Genomic DNA, 13,480 nt, shown 5'->3' on the forward strand with positions numbered 1-13,480 from the left:
AAACAAAATGATGTGGATGCACAGGTGTCTAAGCGTAAAATATTACATTTAGCACATGTGTTTAAATGTACATCGTCGACTTTTTTGAATCACAAAATTTGAAATAACTCTGTTTTCCATACGATATATATATATATATATATATATATATATATATATATATATATATATATATATATATATATATATATATATATATATATATATATATATATATATATATAATCCAGCATAATCCTAATATAATTTACCCTGCAAATTTTTTTTTTTTGACGTAGTCAATCAATGAGATGTATGTAATTATTACAACCTTTTTTAGGGAATGCATTCATCCATCTTTATGAAATTCTTAACCACTAATCATGGACTCCCGCACCACCGCCCAGGATGTTATGCGATGTAACATTTGTGAAACCAGTATAGTTCAGATGCACTGTGATACATGCTTTGTCAATCTGTGCAAGGTGTGTGTTGGAGAGCACTTTTCAAATGATCTCTACAAAGCTCACAGAATCGTTGACATCAAGGACAGAAACTCCACTCTCATCTTCCCTCAGTGTGCCACTCATTCAAAAAACATTTGCGAGTCTTTCTGCGAAGATTGTAACATTCCTCTGTGTATTAAGTGTGTAATCTCTAATGACACACATAAGGAGCATAATCTCTCCATAATGTCAGATATGTTCGATTATAAGAAGCAGGTTATTCAGAAAGATTTTAAGGAACTTCAAGAATTAATTGTCCCTACTTATCAAGATATTGCTTCGGATTTGCAATTCCGGATAAGTCAGCTAGAAAGCATATACGAGTATACCACAACAGTCATCACAAAACACGGAGAAGAGTGGCACAGAGAAATAGAAAAATGTGTTAATAACCTCAAAGCTTCAGTTAATAAAATGAAAACTAGTCATATCAAAGCTCTGAAGGAACAACAAGATGATATCCTTAAAAAGGTTGAGACAATTCATGAGGCAGTTCAACTTTGTGAAAATCTAGCAGATGCCAATGATGTATCTTTGACATTGAGCTATACATCACTAAATGAGCAATTCAAGCGCCTCCCTCGAAAACTTGTTGGATCTTTTCCAGTATTCACACCATTGCAGGTTCAAGATGCAATCTGCAAATTTAGGGATTTGTTTGGGAATTTAACAAATCTATCCTTCATATATGAAAAATATGGCTACAGTATCAAAGGAGCGCCAAAATCGCAAGAAATTGGATCTTCTCAAGTCAAACAACATTTGTACGAGCCAAAAAGAGTATGTTTTTCCTCCAGAGAAACGAGACAGCTGTGGAATGAAGCTACAAGCTCAGTCTTTACTTCCATCAATAGTGGTGAAGAAATCTTGGAAACAAGAAATAACGACATAAAACTCTTCAACAGTAATCAAACTTCACTAGTCAAGTCACTTACTGACGGACTTCCTAGAAACAGTTTAACAGATATAGCAGTGACAGGCTGTGGAGATCTTGCTTACATTAGTTATGATGACGGAACACTGAAGATCTTGCAGAACAACAAAACAGAGAATGTGGTCAGGTTGGAGAACTGGCGACCTCATAGCATCTGCTGTACCTCTTCTGATGATCTCTTGGTTATCATGGATAGTGATGACAGAAAACAAACAAAACTCGTCCGTTATTCAGGCTGCACAGCAAAAAATACTATTCAGTATAATGGTGAATATAATCCTCTTTATTCATCTGGTAAATGTAAATACATTAGTGAGAACAGAAACCTGGATATCTGCGTTGCTGACTGTGGAGCTGGGGCAGTAGTGGTGGTCAATCAAGCCGGGAAACTAAGATTCAGATACACTGGTCATATTCCTGCTCCAAAGAATAAGCCATACCGTCCGAAAGGAATCACCTCAGACAGTCAAAGTTACATCCTAACAAGTGATTACAACAATGACTGTATCCACATTACAGACCAGGATGGACAGTGTCTCCGTTACATTATTGATAATATTTACATTATTCACTGTCAAATTAGTTGTCACCCTGGGGGATTACGTACAGATACAAATGATAATCTGTACGTTTGTGTTCCTTACAATTATTCTTCATCATGCCCGGGGTATAAAGAAATTTATAGGTACAAATACTTAGCGTGATTTCATGATTAATCTGTTCGTGCGCTATGATAATACGAACTACATGACTGTGCATATATTGTGTTTGAATTGACTGAAAAGATTTCTGAAAGACTGAAAAAAAATTATAAATCAGATTATGATTTAATTACTAATAAGTCTACAAAAATGATCATCTGCACTCAATCAACATATATAATCCATCCTTTACAATTGCAGTTACGTTTATTTACACCATTACTTGTAAAATAAGAAAATATCAATCTGTTACTCCCATAATGATGAAATGATTGACTTCTGACTTATTAATTTTCTTCTGAATGTATCTTCATCTGTTTGTCTGCCAATATGCGTTAACCTTAATTTAGTAAATATGAGGTTTACAAGAGTTGTTTGCAAAAAAAATTTGGAGATGACCATATGTATTGACTAAAAATCGATAGAAACTACGTATATTTGAATTTTTGAATTGAAAGTTAAAATACTGCATATAGATTTGCTGTACTGATGTACATTATAATTGCATTAAATATAAATATAATTGGGATTAATCTCTTATTACATGTACTGGAGTTTGGTCCTTTAATTTGACTGAAATCAATTTAAACAAGAGGCCCATGGGCCACACCGCTCACCTGAGCACTGTGGCTAGGATAAAAGCAAAAATCAGTTCAGTATTGAAAAGCTTTAATGCATAAATTGTCCCGACCTTCCTCTCTAGAACGGGGGAATGATTTTAAAAAAATGAATCTACACTAACTAAAGATGCTTACCTATTTCTTTGACTGTGTCATTTTTTCCTCCATGTTGAACTTTCATTATGGTCCCACCCTACCCCAAGGGTCATGATTTGAACAAATATGAATTTACACTACGTGAGGATGCTTCCATATAAATATGAGCAATCATGGTTTTGCTGTTATTGAGAAGAAAATTTTTAACGATTTTCCTATATACTACTATGTAAAACTTTGATTATCCATTGTGGCCCATACCTACCCCCTTGGGGTCATGATTTGAACAAACTTGAATATACACTACCTGAGGATGATTCCACATGAGTTTCATCTTTCCTAGCCCAGTGGTTCTCGAGAAGATTTTTAAAAGATGCCATTAATTATTCACTAATTTGTAATTATCTCCATTTGGAAGAGGGCGTGGCCCTCCATTTGAAGAAACCTGAATCCCCTTTACTCAAGGATACTTTGTACCACGTTTGGTTGAAATTGGCCCTGTAGTTCTGGAGGAGAAGATGAAACTGTGAAAAGTTGACAACGATAACGACGACGACAGACAAAGGACAAATTTCAATCAGAAATTCTCAATTGAGCCTTCGGCTCAGGTGAGCTAAAAAGCACTTACATTTAAAAAGAACTGTTCCTTTCTTTTTCTATTCTTGTTTTTGTTTTGTTTTTTTTAAGGAGTTTGATGTCAACAAAATGGTAGCAAGTCTCCCCATGAAGTGATTCTTCATTTTTTCAGTATTATTATTTATTTCTCAGTGTTAAGTTGGTTCTTTTCTAAATATTATTATTTCGTTGACAATCCTGCCAAAATAAGAGTATGTCTGTACAATTTGTTGCATTAATAGTCAAGAGCAATGAAATCTATGAAAAAGATATTTTTTTATTCTAAAAACAATGTGTCATGTGCGAAGAACATAGGCTAGAAACTTGGCTGTGATCACCAAATACATTGTAATCAGATGATATGACATGAATAAAGACAGGTAACTGGAATATTTGATTATCGATACAGATATTTTATATCATATGATCTGCGCTTCAAACATCACGCACCTAAGGAAAGAATCCATCTTTAAATTTAATCTCTGAAAGACTAAAGATGTTTCACGTAAAACGTTCAAGTGAAATACTAGACGTTTTAAGGAACCTGTCTTATAGATGGGTTTAGTTTGTATGTTGTTTTAACGTCCCTCTCGAGAATTTTTCACTCACATGGAGAAGCCACCACTTGTCGGTGAAGAGCTGCAAATTTTTACCTATACTCGGCACTTACGGCCATTGAGCAGTGAGGGATTTTTTTCGTGCCAGCACCTACTGCGACACGGGACCTTGGTTTATACGGTCTCATCCGAAGGACCGGTCTCCACGTCCCACAGGGGATTCGAACCCGCGACGTAAGGATCAATTCCTTCCTTCACGATTCTAGAGCAGACGCTCTAACCACTGCGCCACGCGGGCAACACCTGTCTGATATAAAAAAAAATCCATATTAATACTTACAACATGAATGTAAACTATTAAATTAGGCAGTGCAAACAATAAATGAAGATTTAGTGTAACAATGAAAGCTGCCTGCCAACAAACTCATTATTATTTTTCTTTTTAATTATTCATATTTTTTTATTTTATTTTATTTTATTATTATTCATTTATTTATTTTCCTGTTGATCACAGATATTGCATTGTTGAACAAAAATAAATCATGTTTTCATATTTTTCATGTATCAATTTACAAGACTTGAGCGTCTTTTGGTTTTTATTTCATTGAAAGCTAGTGCCTAGAGTCGCATTATTTCACTACGATGTATTAATTTATATTAATTTAAAGTTAACAATACACTTACAATTTGGTATAGAGATCCCTCATGAGAGCGACTAAATGAATAACACATTTATTTTCCTTTTAAAAGGTCGAAAAATACCACGGCGTACTTTGACTTTCTCTTTTTTCCTGAAAAATTGAATTCCACATTGTTAACTTTAAAAAAGTGAGATCTAAAATTAAATTATGTATGTCGAGATTTCTATATATCGAAAACGTATTGTCAATTAACAATTAGACATGCAGCTTTTACCTTCGTACATGTACGTCAACTCTATATATCTCATTGAACTTGAAATAAAATACTGTAACACCAGTGTCTGCCACATGTTTCATATTTGGGTGTTTTACTGTCTATAAGGGCCAACTAACAACTAATTGTATGACAAAGGAGATGATCTTCCATCGTCAACTATTCGACTAACGAGATAATTAACCATTTCTATCGCCAACTTACCCTATTCCACTGTCATCTGTATATGGTGTTCAAGTTTAGCAAATTAATTGATACTCAAGAGCATGAAATATATGGAGATAACGAACAGTATTCAAGCTCAAAAGTCCATTAAACAATATAAAATAGGAGCAGAGCAAACACGGACCTCCAAACATCAGAGGTGGGATCAGGTGCCATGGAGGAGTGAGCATCCCCTGTCGACCGGTCACACCCGCCGTGTGTCCCTTGTCATGATCGGAAAATAACGGAAAAATCCGTCGACAATTCAGTGTGTAAATAATGGCCTAACAATTAGTATGAAAAACGTCAGTCAGCATTTGACTTAATGATAAATTGTATTTGCTGACAAGGTCATTGTATCGACCATAGAACTTACGAAATGATGACTTTAAACGAGACAGCTGATATTCTTGTTTCATCAACTTGTTTGTCAATAATTTACCTCGTTTTAGAAATTGTACATACGTAGAGCATGCTCTTGCGTATCGAATCAGCTTAGAGAGATATACCCAGTATGCAGGTGATGAAGGTACATTGCTGCATAAGTAAGGGAAGTTGACGATTGAAAAGTTAAAGTCATCACGTTTATTATAAAGCTTGGTTGTTAGATTACCATTAACGTCTTTTTCAAGTAATATATCCAAATATGAAACAGATGTGTAAGACTCTGTGGTATCTTTTATCTCAAGCTCACTCTCAGGATATATCGTATCGACATAAGAATGGAAATAGTCATTGTTAATTGACAATACCTCGTCGATATATCTAAATGTCGAGTTGAAGGCCACAGCAAGTGTTTTCTTCTTTTCACATACAAGATTTTGGACAAATTCTGCTTCATATGAATACAAAAAAAGTCTGCTAATAAGGGGGCGCAATTGATACCCATGGGTATTCCAATAGATTGTTGGAAGACCTGGTCTCCAAAAACCACATAGATATTGCCAATCAGAAACTCAAGCATCTTTTTTAATGTCAGCTTCAGAGTACTTGTGTGTACAATCAGAATGTTTTTAACAAAATAATTTTGCAAATGACCAATGACAATATTTACGAGTTCCATTTTTATTGAAAAAGCAGCTGTCAATGATATCAAAAAGCCTGGACTTTAATTTATTGTGGGGAATGGTTCTGTTTAAAGTTGAAAAGTCGTAAGTTTTTAAGCTGTTGATTTTCGTAAAACCTTACAAGCAGACTGACACATAACTTGATGTTTCAGGGTTTTCAACAGTCTCAATTAAGGTCAGAATTTGACAAATTCTATCGTCCTTATATCATTATGACCTTGTTTGCAAATACAACGTTAACCTATTGTTTGGTCGTATTTTCAATGCAATGTTCCTACCAATAGTTAGGTCATTGTTTTTATAACGTTTTTGACCGAATGACTGCGTTCTCTGATCAATGCACGTCAGAGGATTCAACAGCGGGTGTTTCAGGTTTCTACAGGTTTGTTGAGGACGATCCAGCCACAGTTACCGTTTGCGCTAGCCGATGGAAATATTTACTTCAAATACCCTACCGCCAACACTCAGTTCATGGTGTGTGAGGGTATGGATCAAGTCAACATAGTGTTAATTTGGGACAATACATGCAGTCCTTTCTTCATACCGCCGCCACCAACAGACAGACACCATTAATTTGTTTTGTTTTTAGATTAGCTTTGCTAAATGTAACTATGTTGAAACATATGGAAGCGCAGACAATGCTTATTCTTTTCAAAAATAACACTGTAAATTTGGCTACATGTATTAGTAAACCTGCACAAATTTTATTCCGTGGGATAAACTGGAATGTTTCCATCAATTTGCTTATGATGATACAGGACTAACGTACTGTACATGTATTACGTTTTCTGATAGGTATGTATGTATGTGAAGTTGGGGTTTTAAATTCATATCAACACTGTAAGCACTATTGATGATGTTCTTGCAATTAACCTTGGACGGTTAACCTTGTCAACAATAACGTTGCAGCCACTGTATCTAGCTATAAAGAAATTAAAATAAATATGTATTGCTATCCTGTTCATGAACTCATTGTGAGAGGATATCCATGGCCGTAGGAAGCGGTGGAACGGGGGGCGTGCCCCTCCCCCCCCCCCAATTATTTGGCCGATATATAGATTACCAATATAATAGTAAACCTAGACACTATATGCTTGTGCCCCCTCAATAAAAACGTCTGATGACTTTTTTTTCTTTTCTTTTGCTTGTCAAGGAATTTTTGGTAGTTGATGCTCTTTTTTTTTTTTTTTTTTTTTTTTGCTTGTCAGGTAATTTTTGGAAGTGCCCCCTCAACTGTCAACTGAAAATGTATGGCTGTGCCCCCCGCCCCCCCCCCCCCCAACGTAATTTGCTTCCTACGGGTCTGATATCATATTATGTTTTTTACTCCCATAAAAGTTACGAAGTGCGTTACAGTGTTCATATTCGACTCTCGCAAATTTTTTCCTATTTTCTCTTAACTCCATTACATAATATTTCATGTTTTAAGTGTCAATATGCATGTATAAATATTAACATAGAAAGATATATTACTATATGATATGAATTCGATCAATCTGATATATATAACTGTGATAACAAAATAATTGCCACAGTCTCGGGCACTCACAACACTCATCAGTTTGGGTCTTATACAGTCATGTAATATTCATATGCTTTTCCGAATTATCTTCGTTCCTTATGATATCGATTATTTAAAGTGTAGGTGATAGTTGGTTGATTAAGTATTGTTGCTGTCCCCGTGCATTGACACTTGTAAAAACATCCCAGTGTACGTGCGTCACGTGTCTACGCCTGGAGCCATTTCAACGTCCAGGTAATATATAGTGCTAATTAGGTCCAGCTTTGGAACATAAAGCCACTTCGAGGTATCGAGGATTAAAAGAACAATAGAACATGCATTAAGGGACTGCATTTTGACTTTGAGAGATCAAGGGTTTTCGAGAAATCAAGCTTAAATTTGGTTAGGTTATATACCAGGTAGGAGAAAAAAATCGGGACCGGATACTCACTTTGAGAAATCGAGAACTTCAAAAGTTGAAGTTCTAGCCATCAAGCGTCGCCTATATCTAAGACTCTGCATACCAAATCAGGTCTTTTAAAAGACAAACCTGCCATTCTATTACATTTCTCTGAAGAAAAAAATTATTACATGTTCTTTAATGAATATGAGCAAAAATAAGCAAAATCTACATCTTCTTACTACATTGCTGAATTCTACATAATTATATAATATCCGTCAATCCTTCTACAGATATTTATAGAGTCTATGATAGTGAAAAAATGTGCATATTGTTTATTCACATGAGGTATCTAGATATACCATTAATATCATATTACATACCATGGAATTGTGGATAGAGATCATAGTCTCCACCAATCATTCCAGGACCAAATGGAGCCAGTAGGGGTATCCTCTGGGAGAAGGGGTCAGCCGGTATAAAAGGAGGGACAACTGCTGTATCTTGACTCCACCACTTTCTCTGCTGTTTTCTGTTTCCATACTCTGACTTGTACAACTGAAAATGGAAGAGAAGCCAAAATAGGGATAGATATTGAACCATGGTTACATGACTATATACATCTACCTGTTGTCTAATTCTTGTCATATCTTAGATTTGACACAGAATTGCAAAAATTATTTATCATGCAACTGACAGGATTCAAAGAATTAATCCTTCAAAAGTTTTCATATTTCCCTTTAGGGAATAAATAGGAAAATCATTCCAAGCTACAGAAATTTCTTCTTAAATACAATTTAATATCCAGTCTGATACCTGAATATCTAAACACTTTCATAAATCACACTGTTGTATGTTTCTATCCCGAATGCTTTACAAATCAATTTTAAAATGTTTTTATTTCCAGCAATCATGTTCCCTAATTTGCAATGCAATGCATCAACTACATATACTATGTAATAGGTAACATTTGTATAAATTGATAGCTTACATGACAACTTAGTAAAGTATATGCAATATTTCCAGTATATTTAACACTTTCCTATTTAAAAAAGATTTCAATAGACATTCATTCATTTTATTTTTCTTTCATATTGATCAAATTCAATTAATATCCAATATGTTACCTTTCTCCAGATTTGGTTTAAGCCATTATTTGCTCGATCCGTAAAAAAAAATTAAAATCTTACTGTATCTGTTATCATGACTGATAGTAAGCTTAAGTCTTTAGAATTTCTTTGAATAATTCAATATATTACAAACAATATTTAAGATCTAGAATTAACACATTTTATAGAATTAAGTACATATGTAAATGTATGTCATCTAATGTCTCGGAAAAGGTATCAAGCTTCAGTTGATTTCACTTACTTTTCTTACATTCTACATTTTAAGCTTCCTTGATCTATAAATATCCATACTTACTCCCAAAATGGGACAAAAACAGCCTCCTCCAGATATATTTATCATTACTAAGGCTACGGAAAGGCTTACTACAGCCCAGGATTTTCAGCTATGTAACATAGATAGACATAGAAATTAAACACAGCTTCTTAAATTCCACTTTCCATCAAGTACATGTACATGTATACTATCATTTTAGACTTTGAATTCTAAATAAATTTTATTCAACACAACTGTAGAGAGTTCCTTGAAAAGGTTTTGAAATAGGCAACTTTAAACTGCACTACATTTGTAAAAAAAGTTCTCAAACTGATTATATAATGTATAATGTACTTTTGCCCCTACCTTTAATTCATTACTCAATGCTAGAAGTCTATGTAAGGGCACCAAGTTCATAGCTGAAAAATTCAAAAAAAGCAATATATGAGGTCTTTACAATACTTGAGGACAGATGATACAAACAATATTTTTTTTTTAAATCATGGTTACAACAACTAAAGGAATAAAAGTAAAGGAATATAAGTAATATCAATAAAATTAATCACATAGATTCGCCCAAGGTTTAACATTTTTTAGTTTCCTGTCTGTGAAGCTGGAGGGAACTATTAGTTTCTTCTATCCGTCTGTCTGTCTATCTAGTTGTCCCGCTGTCTGTTTGTCAGTCTGTCCCACTTGGTTTTCCACACTTTTTTTTTTCTAAACACTTGCAGATATTGAGCTGACTTTTGGTATGTGAGTGTACATTGATGAGTTACAGATCAAGTTTGCATTTCTTTCCACTTTGAAAAATGATTTTTGACGGAAGTATGGCTGTTTTTTAATTTTTGGTATGTAAGTGTATCTTCATAAGTTATTGATCAAGTTTGCATTTTGTTATGTCTCAATGATTTTTGACGGAATTATGACATTTTCAATTTTTAATAAGAACCAGCTTACACTTGCCAGTAGCGGACTAGTATTGTTAATGCCATACTCTCAGAATGCTTGTTTATAATGTGCTTTAAAGTGATAAAAATTTGTAAAGATTTATAGAGTGATGGCAAAAGGGTAGAATTCTGAACATCAAAGAACGTCTACAATTTCTTAATATATTAGAAATTTAATATTTGCATCATTTATAATCAAAATAGGTTCAAAAGTATATTATATCAATCCAGGCATCTAATACTTTTTGCTTGTATATGTATCATCTGTTCTTAGACATACAAATATATGATTTGTAATTTGTAATCACATATGCATCTACAAAAAATGATGGAAGTTTTACATTCCCCAATTTGTCTGATTGTAAATTAAAAGAAAACAGAATCAAAATTCAGTTTAATTATTGCTCTTTTCACACAGTATCAAGTAAGATATATTTGCAGTGCCTCTACCCCCATATTTTGAAATGAATGAAAATGCAGATTGTCATTTCTCCCTCAGTGAAGAAACAAGAGGCCCATAGGCCACAACACTCACCTGAGCAACTATGGTACTTCTGCTCTTCAGCAGATTCTTTTTTCTACATATTCTTATTAAAAACTTTAAACACTTTTTATAGACCCACCCTACCCAGGAGGACATGATTTGAACAAACTTGAATCTACACTACCTGCAGATGCTTTCATCTTAATATAATCAATCATGGTTTGTTGTTCTTTGGAAAAAAAATTTAAACACTTCTCCAATATATCCTATGTTAAACTTTGATCCCTCATTTCTGCCCCATCCAACACCCAGGGTTCATGATTTTAACAAATTTTAATCTACACTACCTGAGGATGATTCTATATAAAATTTGAGTGATCATGGCTTTGCTGTTTTTGAGAAGAAAATTTCTAAAGATATTTCCTAGATATTTCTATGTAAAAGGTTGATCCCGTGTTGTACCCCCCGCCCCCCCCCATAACCCCAGGGATCATGATTTGAACAATCTTGAAACTACAATGTACACTACCTGATGATGCTTCTATATCAATATGACTAATCAAGACATTGTTGTACTTGAAAAGAAGATTTTTTAAAAGATTTTTCCTATATATTTCTATGTAAAAATTTGCCCCCCTGTTGTCTTCGACAGGATAAAGTCGTTATGTAGGCTTATGTCTGTATTTTTTAAGGACCCCATATATTTCCATATTATCCCTTTAAGTGTCCTCATAACTAATAATGTGTGTGTGTTTGTGTGGATGTTGGTGGGGGGATGTTGGTGTGGGTGTGGGTGTATGTGTATGGATGTTGGTGGGTGCGTGTGTGCTTGTCATGCACAAACAGGCAAAAAAAAAATTTTAAAAAATGAATAAAATAAAACCTTCAAACTGTAATATTCGTAGGCATGCAACAGCTAGACACTTACTTTTTAAGCCTAACCTATTTAATTCTTTGATTTTAATGATTTAAAATTAATAAATTTAATAAAATATGTGAAGATAACGAACAGTATTCGAGCTCAAAAGTCCATTAATCATTACAAAATAGGAGAAGAATAAACACGGACCTCTAAGACATCAGAGGTGGGATCAGGAGTGAGCATTCCCTGTCGACCGATCACATCTGCCTTGTGCTCCTTGTAATGATCGGGAAATAACGGAAAAATCCGTCGATTTTTCTAGAACATTATGGAATTTCGTGTATGTCCAGAATGTTCCAGTAATATCTTGCATTTACAATTTTTAGAATTTTCTAGATTTATGTTAATGTATAAATACACTGTCAATTGTATGCATGGGTAAGACTGGCGTACAAGAAGACTGGCGTACAAAGAGACTGGCGTACAAGAAGACGGGCATACAAAAAGACTGGCGAACGGAGTACAAAGAGATTGGGATAGGATACTCTCACTGGGATATTGTGTGTAGTAACGGGCACTCTGTTGTATGTATGTTTGGATTCTTGCTGTAAGTTTGTACTTTTTGTTTTTTATAATTACTGTAAATAAATTGTTGTTAAGTTTAAGCTGTGTGATTAATTTTTGCTGGCATTTCGGGTTTTTCTGACCCATAACAGTATCTTGTACTTTTTGGGATATGCCAGTTAACTTCACAGGGGTGAAGTAAAGTTCCGCACAAGACAAAAGTTGACATTCGAACTCCACCAAAGATACTCTTTATATGTCATTAACCTATTTGATTAAAGTAATCTGAAATCCCATATCACACTGTCTCTAATTAACTTCCTAGTCTTTATAAGAATAAGAACGAAAGCCAAATATATTGTTTTCCTATACTTCCGACGCAATGCAAAAATATTCATTTTTTTATGTTTTCTTGCATTGGTTATCGGAAGTTTGAAATGTTTTTTTACATGCTTGATCACTATTTTGAAACAAAATAAATAATCTTTAACAGCAATGATTGATGCGAACAACAAACACAATTAAAAAGCCAGGGAAGATATTGACTCAATTTAATTACTAGTATCGTTGTATATTTTCTGTTTACAATAATCCGGTATTCTGTGTCAAATTAAATTGTTGTTTATGTTTATACATTGGCACATGAATGGACATCATTTAATTTGTTTATAAATGCTTTAAACGTATAAAGGGAACATTTCATTTTGTGTGTGCATTTTTTGTTCTCACTAGTGCGAACGTCAGTAGCATTAAGTACATGAAAGTTGAGGGACAGGAATACAGGAGAATATGTTATTCAACTTCACAAAACTTCCTGGTAAGTACATAATAATTTAAGCGACAGGAATACAGGAGAATGTTATTTCACTGCACAAAACTTCCTAGTAGTTTCTCGAAATATTGTTTATCACAAGTGATTTTGAGATAATTTTTTTTTCAATTGGCTTAAAACCAGGCTTCCATCAAGAATAAAGCAGTAAGTATTCCTCAGAAAAAAATTGCAATGGCTTAAATTTTCCCCTAATTTCTTGGCAAGCAAAGTACAAAGAAAACATGAATATGTTTCAATTATTTTATCAACTAAATCGATCGAAATTAAGCTGGATATTTTATTAGTTAAAAGTTTACATGACACGGAGTTTAAA

General features: G+C 34.0%; 1 protein-coding gene across 1 annotated transcript; it reads left to right on the plus strand.

The window, feature by feature from the left end:
- The first annotated feature begins 362 nt into the window (after positions 1-362).
- LOC133194964 (uncharacterized) lies at positions 363-2,123 on the plus strand. Its single transcript, XM_061330857.1, has one exon. The coding sequence runs from the start codon at positions 363-365 to the stop codon at positions 2,121-2,123; it is 1,761 nt and encodes a 586-aa protein (XP_061186841.1).
- Positions 2,124-13,480: the final 11,357 nt, after the last annotated feature.

The sequence above is a fragment of the Saccostrea echinata genome, unplaced genomic scaffold, assembly GCF_033153115.1.
Source record: "Saccostrea echinata isolate AGI-Se365-2 ecotype Australia unplaced genomic scaffold, CSIRO_AGI_Sech_v1 ptg000029l, whole genome shotgun sequence".
Taxonomy (NCBI): domain Eukaryota; kingdom Metazoa; phylum Mollusca; class Bivalvia; order Ostreida; family Ostreidae; genus Saccostrea; species Saccostrea echinata.

Excerpts from the sequence above, each read along its gene's own strand:
- LOC133194964 (XM_061330857.1), top strand. The coding sequence starts at position 363 with ATGGACTCCCGCACCACCGCCCAGGATGTTATGCGATGTAACATTTGT.